The sequence below is a fragment of the Dromaius novaehollandiae genome, chromosome 29 (genome assembly GCF_036370855.1).
Source record: "Dromaius novaehollandiae isolate bDroNov1 chromosome 29, bDroNov1.hap1, whole genome shotgun sequence".
Taxonomy (NCBI): domain Eukaryota; kingdom Metazoa; phylum Chordata; class Aves; order Casuariiformes; family Dromaiidae; genus Dromaius; species Dromaius novaehollandiae.
The window spans coordinates 1,848,170-1,864,321 of NC_088126.1; the positions used below are offsets into that span (position 1 = coordinate 1,848,170).

General features: G+C 51.5%; 1 protein-coding gene across 1 annotated transcript in view; it reads right to left on the minus strand.

Moving 5' to 3' along the window:
- Window positions 1-835: 835 nt before the first annotated feature.
- Window positions 836-16,152, minus strand: part of SMG5 (SMG5 nonsense mediated mRNA decay factor) — a 30,953-nt gene continuing 15,636 nt past the window's right edge. The window contains exons 10-22 of the mRNA XM_064499093.1: window positions 14,694-14,902; window positions 14,387-14,524; window positions 12,565-13,266; window positions 10,497-10,666; window positions 10,131-10,206; window positions 9,244-9,419; window positions 7,987-8,145; window positions 7,727-7,786; window positions 7,253-7,412; window positions 6,787-6,877; window positions 6,074-6,148; window positions 5,589-5,727; window positions 836-5,182 (exon numbers count right to left, since the gene is read on the minus strand). Coding sequence (XP_064355163.1) covers window positions 5,099-5,182; window positions 5,589-5,727; window positions 6,074-6,148; window positions 6,787-6,877; window positions 7,253-7,412; window positions 7,727-7,786; window positions 7,987-8,145; window positions 9,244-9,419; window positions 10,131-10,206; window positions 10,497-10,666; window positions 12,565-13,266; window positions 14,387-14,524; window positions 14,694-14,902 — 2,239 coding nt within the window. The 3' untranslated portion in view covers window positions 836-5,098. The remainder of the gene's footprint in view (window positions 5,183-5,588; window positions 5,728-6,073; window positions 6,149-6,786; window positions 6,878-7,252; window positions 7,413-7,726; window positions 7,787-7,986; window positions 8,146-9,243; window positions 9,420-10,130; window positions 10,207-10,496; window positions 10,667-12,564; window positions 13,267-14,386; window positions 14,525-14,693; window positions 14,903-16,152) is intronic.

Here is a 16,152-nt window from a genome sequence, read left to right on the forward strand (position 1 = left end):
GCTGGGGAAACTGAGGCACGGGATGGGGCCGGCGGCGGGGGGCACCAGGAGTGCTGATTCCCCCCCCGGCCCCATCCACAAACTCACCTAGCAGAAGGAAAAAGGGAAAATATTGAATTAAAAACAAAAAAAAACACACCCCAAATCAGCCCCCGGGATCAGGAGGGAGAAGGAGGAGGATGAGGAAGGAGTTGGGGGCTCAGTGGGTCCCACAGGGGAGGCGCGGGAAAGTGGCCGCCTGCGAGAGCCACTCGGGGCAGGGACCCGCCCGGCCGGAGGCGGCAGCTCGCTTTGGCAGCGCCCGGCGTTGGGAAGCAGGGCACGTCCCGGCCCAGGGCACGTCCCAGCCCATGGGAAGCAGAAGCCTTGTTATTCCCACCGGGAATCCAATCCAGAGTTGCCACCTTCTCGCTCCTGGCAGCCTCCAAAGGGCCGGGCAGGGGGAGGGAATCATTCCCAGCTCGACGCTTCCCGCTACCCGCGCACATAAAGGAGCTTTGGGGCAAATGAATGCAGCGAGTGGAAGATTTTTTCCTTTTTTTTGGTTTCTGAACCCGCTTCCCGAGCCACCGGCATCCGGCGCAGGCCCTCGCCGAGCCTGACGTCGAGCCCAGCCCTGGCCCCAAAACCAAACCCCTTTAAGGTGGCTAAAGTGATGCTTTTTGAGAATATCTACTTCCCAGGCACTTAAAAGCAGAGATTCTCCCCATCCCCTTTTAAAACCAAGCCCAAAACACCTCTCGTCCCCCCAGACCCGAAGTGCCCCCGCAGCGCTGCAGTCCTGCCGCGCAGGAGCAGGAGCAACGCGGGCCGGGAGCCACCACCAAACGAGGGGTACAAACATCTCAGATTTTATTAAGCCAGTCAACGTGTCGGGGTCACAGTCAGACGCGTGCCGCGAGAGCCGCCGGCTCCTCCGGGGCCGGGCCGGACGGCCGGGGCGCTTCCCCACGCCGGAGCCGGCCGAGCGCCGACCCACCGGCCGGATTTGGGATTTGTGCTACCAAAGGGGTGTCGCGTCCCGCGCCGAGCTGCGGCCTTTCCCCATCCCCGCGGCTGCCCCCGGCTCGCCCTCCCCGGCATTCCCGTGCGGAGCAGCTAGTCCACCTGGACGTTGCAAAGGGGAAGTCTGGGATGTGCATGGAAAGCCGAGGCGGCAGCGAGGAAGGCAGCGGGAGGACGAGGTGCAGCCCAGGGAAACGCCGTGCAGGAACCCAGCGGGCGCCAGCACCGCTGCTGCCACCAGCGTCCCCGCAAGAAACCCAAGCCGTGGCCACCGGCACCCCGCGCACTCACCCAACCCACCACGAGCTCACCTGCGGGGGTAACGAAAAGGAAAGAAAACCGAAGCCCAGAAACACACAGAAACGCATTAAAAACAATGTTTTTCAGCCCAAGGGGCGAGCCGGGAGCTGGTCCTAGCAAGCTTGGAGCGGGCACGGGAGTAGCACCATGTGGAGCAGCAGCGGAGCAGAGCTGGCGGTCCCGGGGCTCGGCCGGCGCGCGATGCCGGCTTGGCACGTCAGGCTGTGGCTGCACCTCCGGCTGGCACCGCGGGGGAAACCCCAACCGCGGCGGCCAGGGCCCAGGCAGCGTGGCAAGCCGGGATTCACACCGACACTCAAGTTGTCCCTGTCCCTGGAGAAGTGTTTAGCATCAGCCACCACCGTGACAGGCCAGGGAGACCGGCCTCCTGTTTCTGGCTTCGCGGTTGGGATTGGGAAGCGATGCACCAAATCCCGCACGGGGGCAAACGGGCCCAGGCCCTTGGGCATAGCAGAGCTGGGTCACTTTATACCCAGGGAGGGGGCTGAACGATGCCACGGGACAGTTATTAGGATTTCCCTTTGACAGGCAGCCCGGGGTCCTTTCCTCCTCTCTCAGTCTGCAAAACTTTGGGTAACATCGAAACAAGCCCTTAGGAGACCAAGCAGCCAGCAGGGATGATGTGCTGATGCAGAAGATGCAGCAACAGCCTCGCTGCTTTTTAAAAAGCAGCTCTGGGTTTGCTGCCTGGCCCCCAAGCAGGGCTGTCAGAGCTCAGCAACAACTGCTTGCTCCAGAAAGCTCTGCTCATTTTTGTTTTCCAACTGCCTTCTCTATCCAGCCCTAACAGCCCCCGAGGCGATTCGGGAGACACGTGGGCTGTGCGAGCCCACCTTCTCCACGGGGACACGGCCCGGGCTCCCACCTCCACGTGCCCTCTGCAGCCCTGCCAGCATCCCGACCCCGCCGAGCTCGGCTCCCAGCACAGATCCTGCACCATGGACAGCCCGGGGACTCGCAGGGACTGAGACACGCGCTAGCTGCAGGGAAAGCATTCCCTTTTGGTTGCTGCTTCCTTTGCATCGCTCTTTTCCCCCCCTCAAGCTCTAGCTGCGGCCAAGGAAATAGCTGGCCCAGGGCAAAGCCAAGGAACGTCTCCAGCTCCTTGATTTTCCGATTTCAGATTAACATCCTTCTCCCCATCAAACCCGAGTGCACACCTTGCACTACGCAACCAAAAGAGAGTGACACCAGACAGAGCTGGGCTTCACTCGAGCAGCCCTCGGAGCGGGGAGCTTCCGCCTCTGCAGCCCCCTCTGATGTGCTGTGCAGCGAGGGGGTGGACGGGTTTCTTGAGCAACAGGACACAGCACAGTTCCCCAGGCAGGCGCCCGTGGAGCCAGGCTCCGGGAGGACAAGGAGCGTATTTCAGCCCAGCCGAGCAGCACTCTCCACGTCAGAGGGGCGGAAGGGGAGGCGAATCTTTTCTCCACCGCACCGTAGTGCTCTGGCTCGTGCACCGAAGGACGAGTCTCAGAGTGAGTCTTTTTTCTTTCCCCATCCCCATCAAATAAAAATAATGAGCTAGACAAACAAATGGCTTTAAATAAAATCACTGATAGCACTGGAGGAGAGAACGACTGCCAAGCTTCACAGTCCATCTTGGACCTCTAAGAACGCCCGAGTCGAGCCAGTCCTTCACCTGCCCTTCTGCTGATGTTGTTTCCTTGGCTTAGCCTAGAAAAGCACCGCAAGTTTCAGGAGAAGCTGCAAAGGGAAAAGTCAGCGGGAAGCCCTGCCAGTCTACCCCCTCCATCTGCCTTTCAGGTCACCTCTCAAGCATGAGGACCTTGTAGGGCCAGCTCCAGCCGTAACGTAATGCTCTGCATTTCTCTCTGCCCATGCTACAGGGCTGCATGCCGCAAAGGAACTGAAATTGCAATACATGCAAATTATCTGGGACTTGTGCTGGCTTTTTTTTTTTTTAACCTGAAAACAAGGAACATCCTGCCACTCCAGTACAATGCATCGCGCTAGGAAGTCTGCACAGATTGGAGTATGTTACTTGTCTTTCCATATTACGCCCCGTTTATAGCAGCTTCTGGCTGGCCCATGTGAAAAAACAATCAAACGTAGAAGACTAGTGGTTTTTACTTGCATAGCTGCTGTTAGTTCACGTGGATGGAAACATCTGTTTCTTGAGCACACCGACACAGATGAACTACGAAGAGGCCATTCAGCCTATCTCCCGCTGCTCAGCTGTCTTGGGAGCAACCTGTTTCTTCATTTCCAAGCATCAGCGTCACAGAAGTCAGACACAGGTTGCCTTGAGATGCCGTCAGGATGGAGGTCTGCACGGTCCCTTGCAGGTCACAAGGGGAAATCAGCTCTTCCAGCATCCGCCCAGGTAGCGTCTTCCCTTCTTTCTGGGATGCTAAAAGCACAGACTGGTTTGTGGGCTCAGTCCTGGACCGTGGCAGTCCCTGCATTGCCTTTGCCTGCCCCGGAGCAGGGTGTCGGGGGGATACGACCACACGAGTTCTGCCACCCTCTCTAGCATGACGTAGCAGCAGCGGTGTCAGAACAGCCAGCAGAAGAGATAATGGCTTCGAGATCCTCCTTCCTCCTCCACACCCCATTGCAAGATTAAAAAAGGGAAAAAAAAAAAAAAGGAAAAAAAGAGGCTTGGGTCCTTGGGAGATGCCTGCTGGTTCCATCCATCCCATGGTCACAGCACTCCAACCAAGCGGTTGAGCCTTATCGGTGTTTAAATCCCGCATGGCTCTTCTCCCTCTCCCAGCGATTCTGCTGGATTCAGCTCCTTTTCTCCAAGGCCTAATGCTGGAAGCAAAGTGGGAGGGACTGGGGAAGGGGGAAGAGGAGGAAAAGACAGGGGGAAGAGAGTCCTTTTCACCTCTCTCCAGCAGCCCGGCCAAACTCTCGTTGAAGCACGCAGCTTGTACAGAAAGCAAGGATGTGCGCGAAGCCCACGGGGGCACTTCGGACCGCTCTCTCCTTGCAGGCCAACATCCCTTTGCACTGAGCCCGCTCCATGGGGACAGGGAAGGGAAATAAATATGTTTTCCAAAAAAGAAAAAAGAAAAGAAAAAGAAAAAAATTATATTAAGAGCTTTTTTTCATTTTCCCCCTCTTTTTAAATAGTATCATTGTTTCCTTTTCTAACATTGGAAGAGTATCCAGAACCCCAAAGGAACTCCACTTTTTCTTTCTTTTTTTTAATATTATTTATATATATAAAACTAAGAATTAAAAGGAAAAAAAAACCTTGAAAAATAATTAACTCAAAAGAAAAAAAAAAAGATCATCTGCTTTCCTGTCACCAGATTGCCAAGCAAGAGCTAAACACTCTTCGGATCTCGTTTCCCAAGCTAGGAGGGCTCCATTTCTGCTGCGCCGGTTTGGTTTCATTTAAGTGAAGTCCACGCTTTCGAAGCCGCCTGTCCGTTTCAGATGACCAAGCAAGCTTTGGGGAGGAAGGAGGGGGGAATGAACGACTGCCCGTGTCTCGCCCATCCCTGCCGACTGGGAGAAGGGCAGAGCTCTGCCTCAGCCGTGCCGAGGTGCCTCTCTCTTCTCAGAGCAGTTAGCGCCGTTGGAGATGTACAGCCGTCTGGTCGGGGTGTGGGTGGCGGGTGTCCGTGTGCGTGCCTGGATTGTTTTTTTAATTTTTTTTTGTAGGTATTTTTCTTATTGTTGCTGCTGCTGCTTCTTCGTGTCTAAGTGTCACCTGGATTTTTGTTTCCTTCGTTCAGACGCTGCACGTTCCGAGAGGGGGAGAGAAAGGTACACCAACCCGATGCCCTTCTGAACATCAGCCCATCTCTTTCCACTGCTTGTAGAACTCCAGGACGTTTTTTATTTCTACGCTGGCATTGGCGGCTGCCTGGATGGCAGACTGCAAGCAAACACATACACAGGGGGTTATCTTCTCCCCGCCCTGTCAAGAGGGCTGCCCTTCACAACTCTAGATTGTCAGGCACAGCTTTTCATGGCTAAAAGGCCTAATTCTCCATCGTGCTAACGTTGCTTTACACAACTCTGGCATTAGAAGCCTGTAGTCATGCAAATTACTGTTCTCCCTCCTCCCCCAGGATACTTTGCACCACAAAAGCATGAACAGATCAAGGGGCCTTCAAGAAAATAAAGAATAGGGACCATGACTTACAAACTAGATTTGGGAAGTCCAGGACAGTTACTACCCGAGGCAGAAAACACCAGAACAATCTGTCACCAAACAACCAGATTTTAACTTTGCTGGGAAGCAGGAAGGTGCAGTTCAGCCAGAACAGAGAGCTACTGACCTGCATGGGCACCGAGAACGCGCTTGGGTCCTCCAGCTGAAAGCCCGTGATGATGGTGACCATTCCTGTGGTGTCATCCTCCCCGCTTGCCTGGGACACCGTCAGCTGTTTGCAGCTGTCCAGTATTTTATAGAGGTTCCTGCCACACGGATGCAAGAAAAGACAAGAAAGTCTGAGGGGAGAGCACCTGTTTGTGCAAACGGGCACCAGTTTCATGTATGCTCAGGAGGACGCGCTGAAAGCAAGGCTGCTTCTCTCTTGCCCACTGAGGGCTTCTCTGAGACCACTCTAAGGACCAGAAGTGTTTGGTGTTATGGGACACACAGACGCATGCCTTGCCACTCTCTTTGGGGAATTTTATAGTCACCCCCACAAAGCACCAAATCATGCAAGCTGTGCGAACGGTCCCAGAGCTAACACTTTTCCCCAGATCCATCTGCCTGCTGGGAATCAGGCTCAGACATCTCCAGATGCTGTAATCTTACCAGGCGTCTAAATCTTGTCTCTTCAATTTATGCCTCTCAAAGCTCTTCCCAACATCTTTCTGGCAACGAATGTACCTAAGGAAAGATCGGAGTCACTGAGCCCACATGGCGACTGTCACACAGGCAGAAGTCAACACTCTACACAGTTCTATCACGCCTGCAGGCACCTTTGGCAATGCTGGCGCGTATCTGCCAAAAAGACACATAAGGGCCTGCCAAAGGATTCCCTCAGTTCACCTCCCCTATCTCATCACCATCGCTGTCTGCACGTCACGGTACCACAAGTATTTTAAAGGCTTTCAGCCCCGACACAGGCTTTGAAGGTGCCGTTTGTCTTTGTAAAAGCAGTCCTGTTTGCCCTGCTGCAGCTAACCTGGGCGCTAACGCAGTACAGCTCTCCTAGCACTGCGGAGCAAGAGGTACAGCTCAGTTTCACACACGAGTAAAGAGCTGCAACTCCTGCCACCCCTCAGGAACAGCTATATTTCACAGCTGAGCAGCAACTACGAGAGTGTCTGGGGAACCAGCTGCCAAATCTGTTACTTCACTACCACCCCTCCTGCCAAGTGCATTCCTGAGGCCTGGCTTTCTCCAGGTCCACTTCCCACTCTGCTCTAAGGGATGCAAAGCATGTTCCCAACAACACTTTCTTCCATCCCAAAATATACCCACTCTAAAACCAAGGGCAATGTGCATCATTCTCCCACTCTCACCTGTTTCCCTTTTTAAATTCTGCCTCCAGATATCGGATGCTGTCCCGAGCACCTGCGTTCTCCTTTTTCAGGAAGTCTAAGCCATCAATCACTAACAGAAAGAAAGAAGCAAGAACATCTGGCTTACAGCTCTACTTTGGCAAGCTGACCCAGATGTGACAAGGATTCCACATCCTGCTGAACTGTCCCGATGCACAGCAGCAACTGCTGCCGGAGGAGGTGGACGAAGCCGGGGGTGGACAGGGCCTCCCTCTTTCCAGCTGTTCTTCAATAAACCACACTGGATTCCAAGCATGCACCACAAAGGAAACAGGCCCCCAAAAGACATGTGTGAAGCATGTTTCAGCTGCTCCTGCGGTGGGAAGGGACCACGGCAGCCACCTTGGCCCAGAGGCCTTTCTTCCTAGCAAAGAGGGAATGAGGGGAGGCAGACGCAGCTATTTGACATGAAGAGGAGTCCCCATACCTGTTCGAGGAATGATGATTATGAACCTCCCGCTAGTGGCCAGCTGCTTGACAACAGCCAGGTGCTGGCAGAGGGCCTGGGTGTCCGGGACGAGATAAGGAGACATGGCCGACTGGGCTTTGGGCTGCTGGAGACTTCCCTCCAGCTGAGAAACCTCCAGCTGAAAAACACAGGCAGCGAGAGAGACTTGCTTGGCATTTAGGCTGAAATTAAGGATCAAAGGGGACAAGAAGCCCCTGCAATGCTCCACCAGGCCCTTCCAACCTCCCAGCACACAGAGGTTCAACCGAGCAGCAGAGGACTGGACACAGACAGCGGGGCAGTTCCAGCCTACCCATCACTTCTGTCCTGACAGAACAGAGGAACCACCTCCACATGAGATGGGAGCAGGGAGCTCTCTCTTTCCTTCTTAATTTCACATACATTTCAGCCAGCACCACTCCCAGTTTTCAGCTTGCAACTAGCATCTCCTACCTGCAGTCGAAGCTGAGCCATGTCTCTCATTAGCCTGTTCCGACGAGCTTCCTCTGCAGCCTAGTTATAAAAGCAAACTTCCAAATCAATTAGCAGGAAACACATAAGCTGGCAGTAGCACACAATTTCAGAAACAGGGTGAAAAGAAAAGGGAACATCTGAGTCGCTTTAAGGATGGTAGCAGGAGTGAGACTTTCATCTCCAAATTCTGTAGTTACCATCTAATAGTACAGAGAATTAGCCTACCTCTGCCAACTCACCATGTGAAATTGGGCTTGGGCCTGGTGCAGCAGGTTGTCTTGCTCTGACTGAGCTATGCTGATGAAGATCCCAAGCTCCGAGTTGAACTGCAGGATGCTGCCTTGCAAGTGGGTGATGAAGTGGCCAAAGCTCCGAATGCAGCAAATCCGAACAACAGACTGCAAAGAAGCAGACAGTCATCAGCCATGTTTCCCCATGAGGGCTGTAGCCTGAGCCAGCTCCGACCCTGGAGCTTACACTTTCGGAAAAGACAGAAACTGTTATTAAAAAAGTCCAAAGGAAACATTTCTGATGGAAACATGCTTCTGAAGGCAATGCCACGTGGAGAGAGCTGCAGAAAAGTCTACGGTTGGCCAGAAAGCTGAGAAGTGTTTGCAAACAGGGTTTCCCCAACTTGAGAAAACCACAGAGAAAACAACAGCTGTTTTTCTCCCCACAAATCTCCGCTCAGCCCTCAGCGCTGGGAAAAGGAACCAAATGAAGAGACAGTTTAGTGCCTGCTCTAAAAGCAGTGTATGTTCCTTGGTTGGACTGCTGAGCAAGGTTGGCAAAAGGCAACTCATGCTGGACATGAGATTGCTGAACTTCACTCCAGTTGCCTCAGCAGCTTAAGACGACATTCAAGAACTCACCCCGCTGGACTCTGATTTAATAAACATGGCTCCCACAGCACAGGTCAGAGCAGTGTCCTCAAAGCTAGACAGATGTTAATGTGCTCTCTCACCCCAGAAGGGAGCGGACTGGTCTAGCAAGACCAGACGAGAGAAGAACGGTCACCTTTCTCTGCAGACACATCCGCTACCCAGAAACGACCACCTTGGCCCTTTGCACTTGGGACAGAATATAAACGTGCTCTGTGAGGGCAGACGGTGCCACATGGAGAGAGATTTCACTGACTTTTGCATTTACTAAATCAGGATCACAGGAAGCATCCTGCAGCCCTGACCACATCCCCTTTCATCCCAGGAAGGGCAGAGATAACAACGCCTTTGTCCAGACAGGGAGGTCAGGAGACCTCATGCAGCAAAGCTGCCAACATGTGACTGTGCTTCATTTCTTCAACAGTGACTTTTGGATAGATAGATAACTGCAGCAACCACCAACAGTGTGAACTAGCCTCAGATTCAAAAGTTTGAATCAGTTTGGGGTCTTTTTGACAAGAACCAACCTAGATCTTCACCGGCATAACCAAGACTAGCTGCACTTCCAAAGAGGGAAATGCAGCTGGCGCCAAGGTTGAGTTTACCCTGACTCACCTCCTCCACTGCGGAGAAAATGGGTCGGTCCTGCTCAAAGTTAAACCTCTTGTGTGCGTTTTTCAGAGGGGGCAGATTGCGCAGGGCCACATCTTCGGGGAGCAGCAAGTTGGCGCTCAGGTCTGGGAGTTCAGAGCTGCTCAGCATGTCCTTGACTTCATTACATAGGGCCAGCCCTGGAGCAGAGAGCGGGGAAGACAGCAATAAATGGTGACTGAAACAACTGATGTAGGGACAAAGAGGGAAAATGCTTGAAGGCACATGATGTGTAAAGAACAAAGGCAGAAGATTTTAAGTAAATTATACATGTACTATGAGAGCACACATTGGGGCAGGGACATTAGCAATAAAAAGGCCACCCAAAGTACAAAGAGTAACTGTCTCAAGTGACCTGCTGAGGTGTAATGCCTCCGAGAAACTAGTTTGGAGGATTAGAGCTCCTATTCTTTCCAACAGACAAGCATCCCTGTCTGTGCTACGCTTTTCACATCCCAGGGGGATGTTCAGGCTGAGGTGCAGGGCACATCATGAGCATTTGGGGCATCAAAACTAGTTTCCATGACTGCCATGACAAAAATCATGCTCCTATCTATAATCTTGACAGTCCGTTTCAATCGTGCTGACTACGCAGGGACTTCACGAACACAAGTGCAAGCGTTTCAGTATACTGTCAGCCATGTAGAATGGATTAATAAGCTTTGTAGGGCAGTATTTAACCAGAGTGGTTTTTAAACACAAAAACGGCACATGGATGAAGTTGCTTCCCATTGTGCTTATAAGATAAGTGCTACTGGCAAAGCCCTCACTCTAGGATCTGTCCCACACCACGGAAACGACTGATAACTAGACTTGCTAAAACGCCACATTTCCATTATTTTCTCCAGTACCTGATTCCTGCAGATCTGCAGCAGAAGGCAGAAGGTTCAGGAGCACAGACAGCCTGTTCCACAGGCTCTGAGAGCTCTGCAAGAACGAAACACAACAGGCCACGGAAAACATCAGGATGGATGCAGACAATAACCAGCCGCTCGGGCTTTCCATCATCTTCCACAACAGTTTGTAAAAATGCTTTACAAACAGTGAACTTCACTATACTTCCTGAGGTCAAAATTAGGTTAATTCAAATGGCTGGGGTATGGAAACGTTGGGGGAAGTGGGACCGGGCCAGTGGTTTCAGCAGGCCCTTACCACCCCAGCCCAGGAGAACTGAACAGACGCAGGCACGGATTGCACACGCCGAGCCCAGCTCCTACCTGCGCACACATGATGATGAGGTCTGTGTTTGTCCTCAGCCAGTCCAGAAACACCTTGACAGTGGGAAGCAACCCCTCGTTGGTCACGATCTCTAGCTTCTCCTGAAGGGATCGCTCGTTCCTGCAGGATTTGTTGCTTGAAATGCTTTCTTCAGAGTCCGATACATCATCTGGAAAAGAAAGGGAAAAGCAGGATGGCAAGCATTAAACCCCAAAGCCCTACTGGTATGAGAACAGCACTGGGTTGGGAAGAGCTGGGTTGAACTCCTCTGTTCCTCCACGCATCCTCACAAAAGCAGTTCCTTGTCCTCTGTGCTGTCGATAAGAGGGTCTTCACTGTTGAATGTTACTTTTCCCTGGGAGAAGACTACTAAAATCTCCCTGTGAAAACTTGACAAATGCCCAGGCCCTGCAGCAGCCTCAGAGGCACCCACTAACAGAGCAGGGGGAGGCAGCACATCCCAGAGCAAGGACCACACCATTTGCTTTAGAGACCACAGCCAGCAACCACTGTTTGCGACGCTGTGTGCCAACCTTCAGGCAACACAAGAGAAGCAAACAGCCAGGCTATTTTACTAGCTGGGGGCAGGTGGTGAATCTAAATAGCCAATATGCCTTGCAATTTTTAGTTCCACAGGCCTGAGGATCTCAAAACCAGCTGCCAGGACACAGTAACTTCTCTGGATGAAGCTCCAGGCTGCCTAAACGAGTGACCTGCAGTCAAGGTAGCAGCAAACCGAGGATCTACTACGCACTTTGCTACAGTGCCTTATTTTAACTGCAGTCATTCCTGCCTATTAGCACAGCAATTACTCCTCAATAAACCCTCATTATCAAAAGGGAGGAAGCAATTTATTCAGAAACCATCCCGGGCAGAGGGTTAAAACCATTAAATGTCCTTCAGCTTTAGAGACAGAGACAGCACAAAGGTGCCTGAGTTTTGAAACAGCCCAGCCGAAGCAAGGAGAGCTTAAAGAAAAAAGCACACAGGTTAATTCAACCTTTCAGTTCCTACATCTATAAAGACATCACGGCCACGCTATTCAAATATATTCCTGGAGCAGCAACATCTGTGTAACCCAGCAAATATATAAAGGAAAATGTTAAACAGACCAAAAATCCTTTGTTTCTTCCTTTACCCTCGTCTCTTTCAAGTGGTTACGAAGCAATGCTGGGAGCCACTCAACGCTAACATGATCTAATGCTCCCCCTTCAAATCTTAGCCCAAGCAATGCCTGAATCTTGCCAGAGCTGCAGGCCCATGAGTTTGGCAGCAGGACACAAAATGTTTCCTTGCTCCAGGGAAGCTGGGAGGAATGACAAACAAGACCAAACGGGCCCATGTGGTTTTATCTGAAACATAAACAACGCCCTGGAGTGCATCTGATTTCCTTTTCGAGCCGTTTTTCCCCCGGAACGTTGCTCCGTTTTGTAGGGCGCGTGGGAAGAGCGCTGCAGCGTGCAGCTCCACCTGCTGCGCGTCCGCAGTTGGGTTCGGCCCCAAACACTCAGCGACGCAGCAGGCAGAAGCTCACGGAAACCGGCTCTCAACTCCCCTCGCACGCGGCTGGGTCACATCTGCCGACTCGCAGACAAGCACCTAGGAGAGCTTTGCAGTTTGTAATCCCACAGCTGGACTGCGTCTGCTCTGCCCATCACCAGAAGTGCGAATAAGTGTTTGATTACAGGGGGGGAAAAAAGGAAGATAAGCCAAACTTTTAATTCCTGCTGGAATTATCCTCTGCATTATTAGAGCTGCTCAGCATCTAGCTGGAAATCTTACTCTGCCTGTTGAGCAGAACAGCAGATAACACAGACTAGCTGCAGGTGCCCTTTTGTTCAGCGCATGTGGTCCTGGACATCCGGCATTAACAGTAAAACTCCTTCAGGAAACAGCCAACACACGTCTGGCCCAGCTCTTAGGTGACCTACCGGTCCAAACCTGACTGAAGGAGAACTTGCGCAACGGAAAGGGGCGAATTTTAGAAAACAGACTGCTACAGCTTGCAGTTTTCTATGCAGGACTGCAACAACAAATACCACACTGAACCAGACCTCTGATCCTTACCTTGCTCCGCCAAGCCGGGCTTCTCCAGATCTCCATTGACACATGGCTTGCTGTCTACTCCATCCTTCAAGACAGGCGGCTCGCTGTTTGGTTTCAGGAGGATGTTGCTGAAAGTGGGAGCCAAGCGAAAGCAGCGTTTGGTCTGAAACAGCTGGGTAGACATGGCCTGGAGATTACTGGCTATGCTTGCATCATTAGTGCTCAGGGACCCTGGCCCGTTGGTTGCCGGATCTGGAGTCTCGATTTTAGAGATGCTTGGGCTCTTAGAGTCCCCCAGCCCGCTGCCATCCACACAGTTTTTTAAGGCCTCTTTGGGCCCGCTTTTGCCTCGGCCACTTCCCTCCTCACCCGGCTCGTCCTCCATGTCCTCCAAGTCAGAACGAGATTCTTGGCTGTTCATGTCAGAGTCCGTCTCCACATCAAAAGCAGCTTCTGCCTCCTCATCACTCTTCTCTGAGCCACTTTCTGAGCCATCGCTGCCCTTTGTGGAGCCCTGGCTAGAGTCAGAGTCAAAGCCCTCGCTCAGGTCACTCTCGTCCACCTTCTGGGGGTGGCGGCGGCGGCGCAGACAAGAGAGGCGGGAGTATTTCTTGCTTTTCTTGCAGTCATTCTTCTGTTGTTCCTCGCTGGGCTGGTGATTGGCCAAGTCAGCTTCGGCTTCCTTCTCGATGGAGTTCAAGGGCTCCCGTGGCTCCTGGTCATCTGCGGGCATTTAAAATGAGAGCACAAGTTAGAAGAGCACCGATGTGTGACACAAGCTGGTTGCCAGCCCTGAGCCCAGGGAACCACCCGTACAAGTTTCAGCCATCCCTTCTATTAGCGTCCTCCACCAGAGAAAAAGTAACAGCAGCCCTGGGAGGGTGACTCGCTTTCTAAAAGGCAGCCAGAAAGACTTGGGAAGCCTGGATTCCTACTGCTCAAGTCGTATTGCTCCGTTATCAGACAGCTCAGTGCTGAATGCTGCCAGACCAGCACAAACTCCACATGTGAATCTCGAACCCTCTCCCCAGCCTTCTGTGGTCAGAGAGCCCAGCGAGCCACCAGGCAGGGCAACCGCATGCGCCAGTCAGCTCGATTAAACCAGCCACCCTGCCCTGTAACCAGACTGAGCTGACCCAACCCCTTCCTCGACCACCACGCTCAGAGCCTTTGCAAGTCTACGTCACCTTGCCAGCTTCAAAACCCAGGCAGGGGAGGAGTCATTCATTGTCACTTTTGGCCAAGAAAACTCTACTCTCACACTCTGCTAAATGTTATGAATCAACTGATCTGAAGGGAAAGATTCAGGGGTTTTATTCTCTTTCAGCTGAACTCCGCTCAACAGGTTGTGTTGGAAACAGAAGACCTGTTTTCCTCTGAACAGATACTAGGTGGGCAGAGCAGGGCCTGCCTCCCCGAGACACTGCTCTGCCCAGGTGTCTCACCCGAGATCACCTCCTCAACAGGAGAGAAAAGAATCCAGTAAACAACAGCAAACGGAGAGACAGAAAATACAGAGCACAGACAGCAGCAGACAGATGATGAATGAGATGCCAAGAGATACAGAAAGATAATTCCTTACAACAAGGAAAGCAACTCTTTCAGCCTGTGATGATCCCGAAACTCTTGGAGAACTTCTGAGTGGAGACTGTCTCAATAAATCACCTGTCATTGGGGATTTCAGCCCAACAGTGAAACATCAAGACACCTCTAACACCACTCCATTCCCTCAGACACTATGCTACAAAGCCCACGCCCAGGGGGTTTAGGAAAGGGAAGTAACAGCCACCCATACAGGTAGGCAACTGGGCAGATGCAGCTTGCATCGTCTCTGTCCTCTTACCTGTGCCGTCACTCTGAAAGGCTGGGACTGGATTTTCCCCTTCTTCTAGCTCTGCCTGCAGGCGAATATTGACGTGGTTTATCAGATGAGAGAAGAGGGCCAGCGTGAAAGCGATGGCTGCACTGTACTGCTTGGAACCTGCAACGAGACGGAATAATGAGGTGGAGGAGACTGACCTTCCCACTATCCCACAAAACGGACGCCAATTAAGATCAGATCTTCTGCCTAAGTGGAATCCCAAGGGTTACCCATATCACTTGGTTTCTATTCATGAAAGAGCTGAATGGCTGCATAATGCACTGGTTACCTGCCCTCTTGAGGCTGTGAACGCTCATAAGGCAGATGATCACCATGCGGAAGATCAGGAGGTCGGGAAGGAAGGAGTAGCCACTCTCGTACTCTTCCTCATCTTCACTAGTTGAGTTCAGATTAGGAGGAGAAGGCAGGTAGAACAAGCACAGGTTGAAATCCTCCAGCACGGACTGGCAGAGAGATGTCAGCTCAGAATCCAGAGAGCTTAGCAAGAGGGAAAAATAAACAAGAATTATTATTCAAGACTCAAGTTCCTGGCAATGTCTGCATGGAAACTGAACCAAAACTGGCAGAGGCTTCACTTAGGTCATTTAGCACTAGACATGATAAAGCAGCAGGGAAAATACTGCAGGCAGCAACAGCTATGGGAAGCAAGTGAGATGAATCAGATTGTGTTTCTCTCTCCAAAGCAGCTAATCTAAAGACAAATGGTAACTAGATCCCCTCCCTGCAAAGAGATGGGTCACCAGCAAATATATGGGGGGGGACTCAAACACTCCCAGGCCTAGAACGACACTTTTGCAGAGCAGGAACAAACACAGCCCTCATTTACACATCTCAGGGCACTAAGCAGGACAGCCAGCTAATTCAGCACTGTTTAGTGTAATGGACTCATGTCACCAAACATGAATTATTAGTTTAAAATCAGACAAAAATCTGGAGATTAAACTCATTCTTCGCATTGCTCTAGCTCATATCTCAGAAATACTTTATATTTAACCTAAATAACTACTGGATGACTTTCTCCCTGTGAGCTCAGACAGTACCCATTAAGATACACAGTGCACTTTAATGTTAAAAATAGCAAAAGTTTCAGATCCACTGCTCACTTAAAACACTACACTGCAACACACAAACCAGGGACTCAACTTTTCTTCCTCCCATGGCTCTGCCTAACTTGCAGTCCCACAAGAACATTTCAAAATCCTCTGCAGCCATGAGCTACTTCAAAGGAAGCCCTCACTGTATTCAGTATAACGGACTACAGGAGTTTCCTAGTTAACAAAAAAAAAAAAAAAACCCGTCTGCAAAACATCTAGTAAATCCTTTTCAGAAGGCAACATACTTGGGATATTGAAGTAATTTCCTATTTTCTTATGCACTAAACATGTGTTAAGCGGATATTAAATGAGCCTTGAAGTTCAGCTCTAGTATAAGTCAATATTTGAAAGCTAACCACATACAGGGCTGCACTAGCAAAAGCATAGCCAGCAGCTTGAGGAAAGTGATTATTCCTCTCTATTTGGCACTTGTGGGATGGCACCTGGAGAACCACAGCCAGTTCTGGGGGCCCAGTGACAAACTGGACTTAGGCCAGCAGCAGGCTATCAAGGGGACTACAGCGCATGGTGATAAGATGAGGCAAAGAGAACTGGGTTCACTCAGCTTGAAAGAGAGAAGGTTTGAGGGGATATAATCTGTCCTCAGCTAGCACACAGGTGGTTACAGGGGAG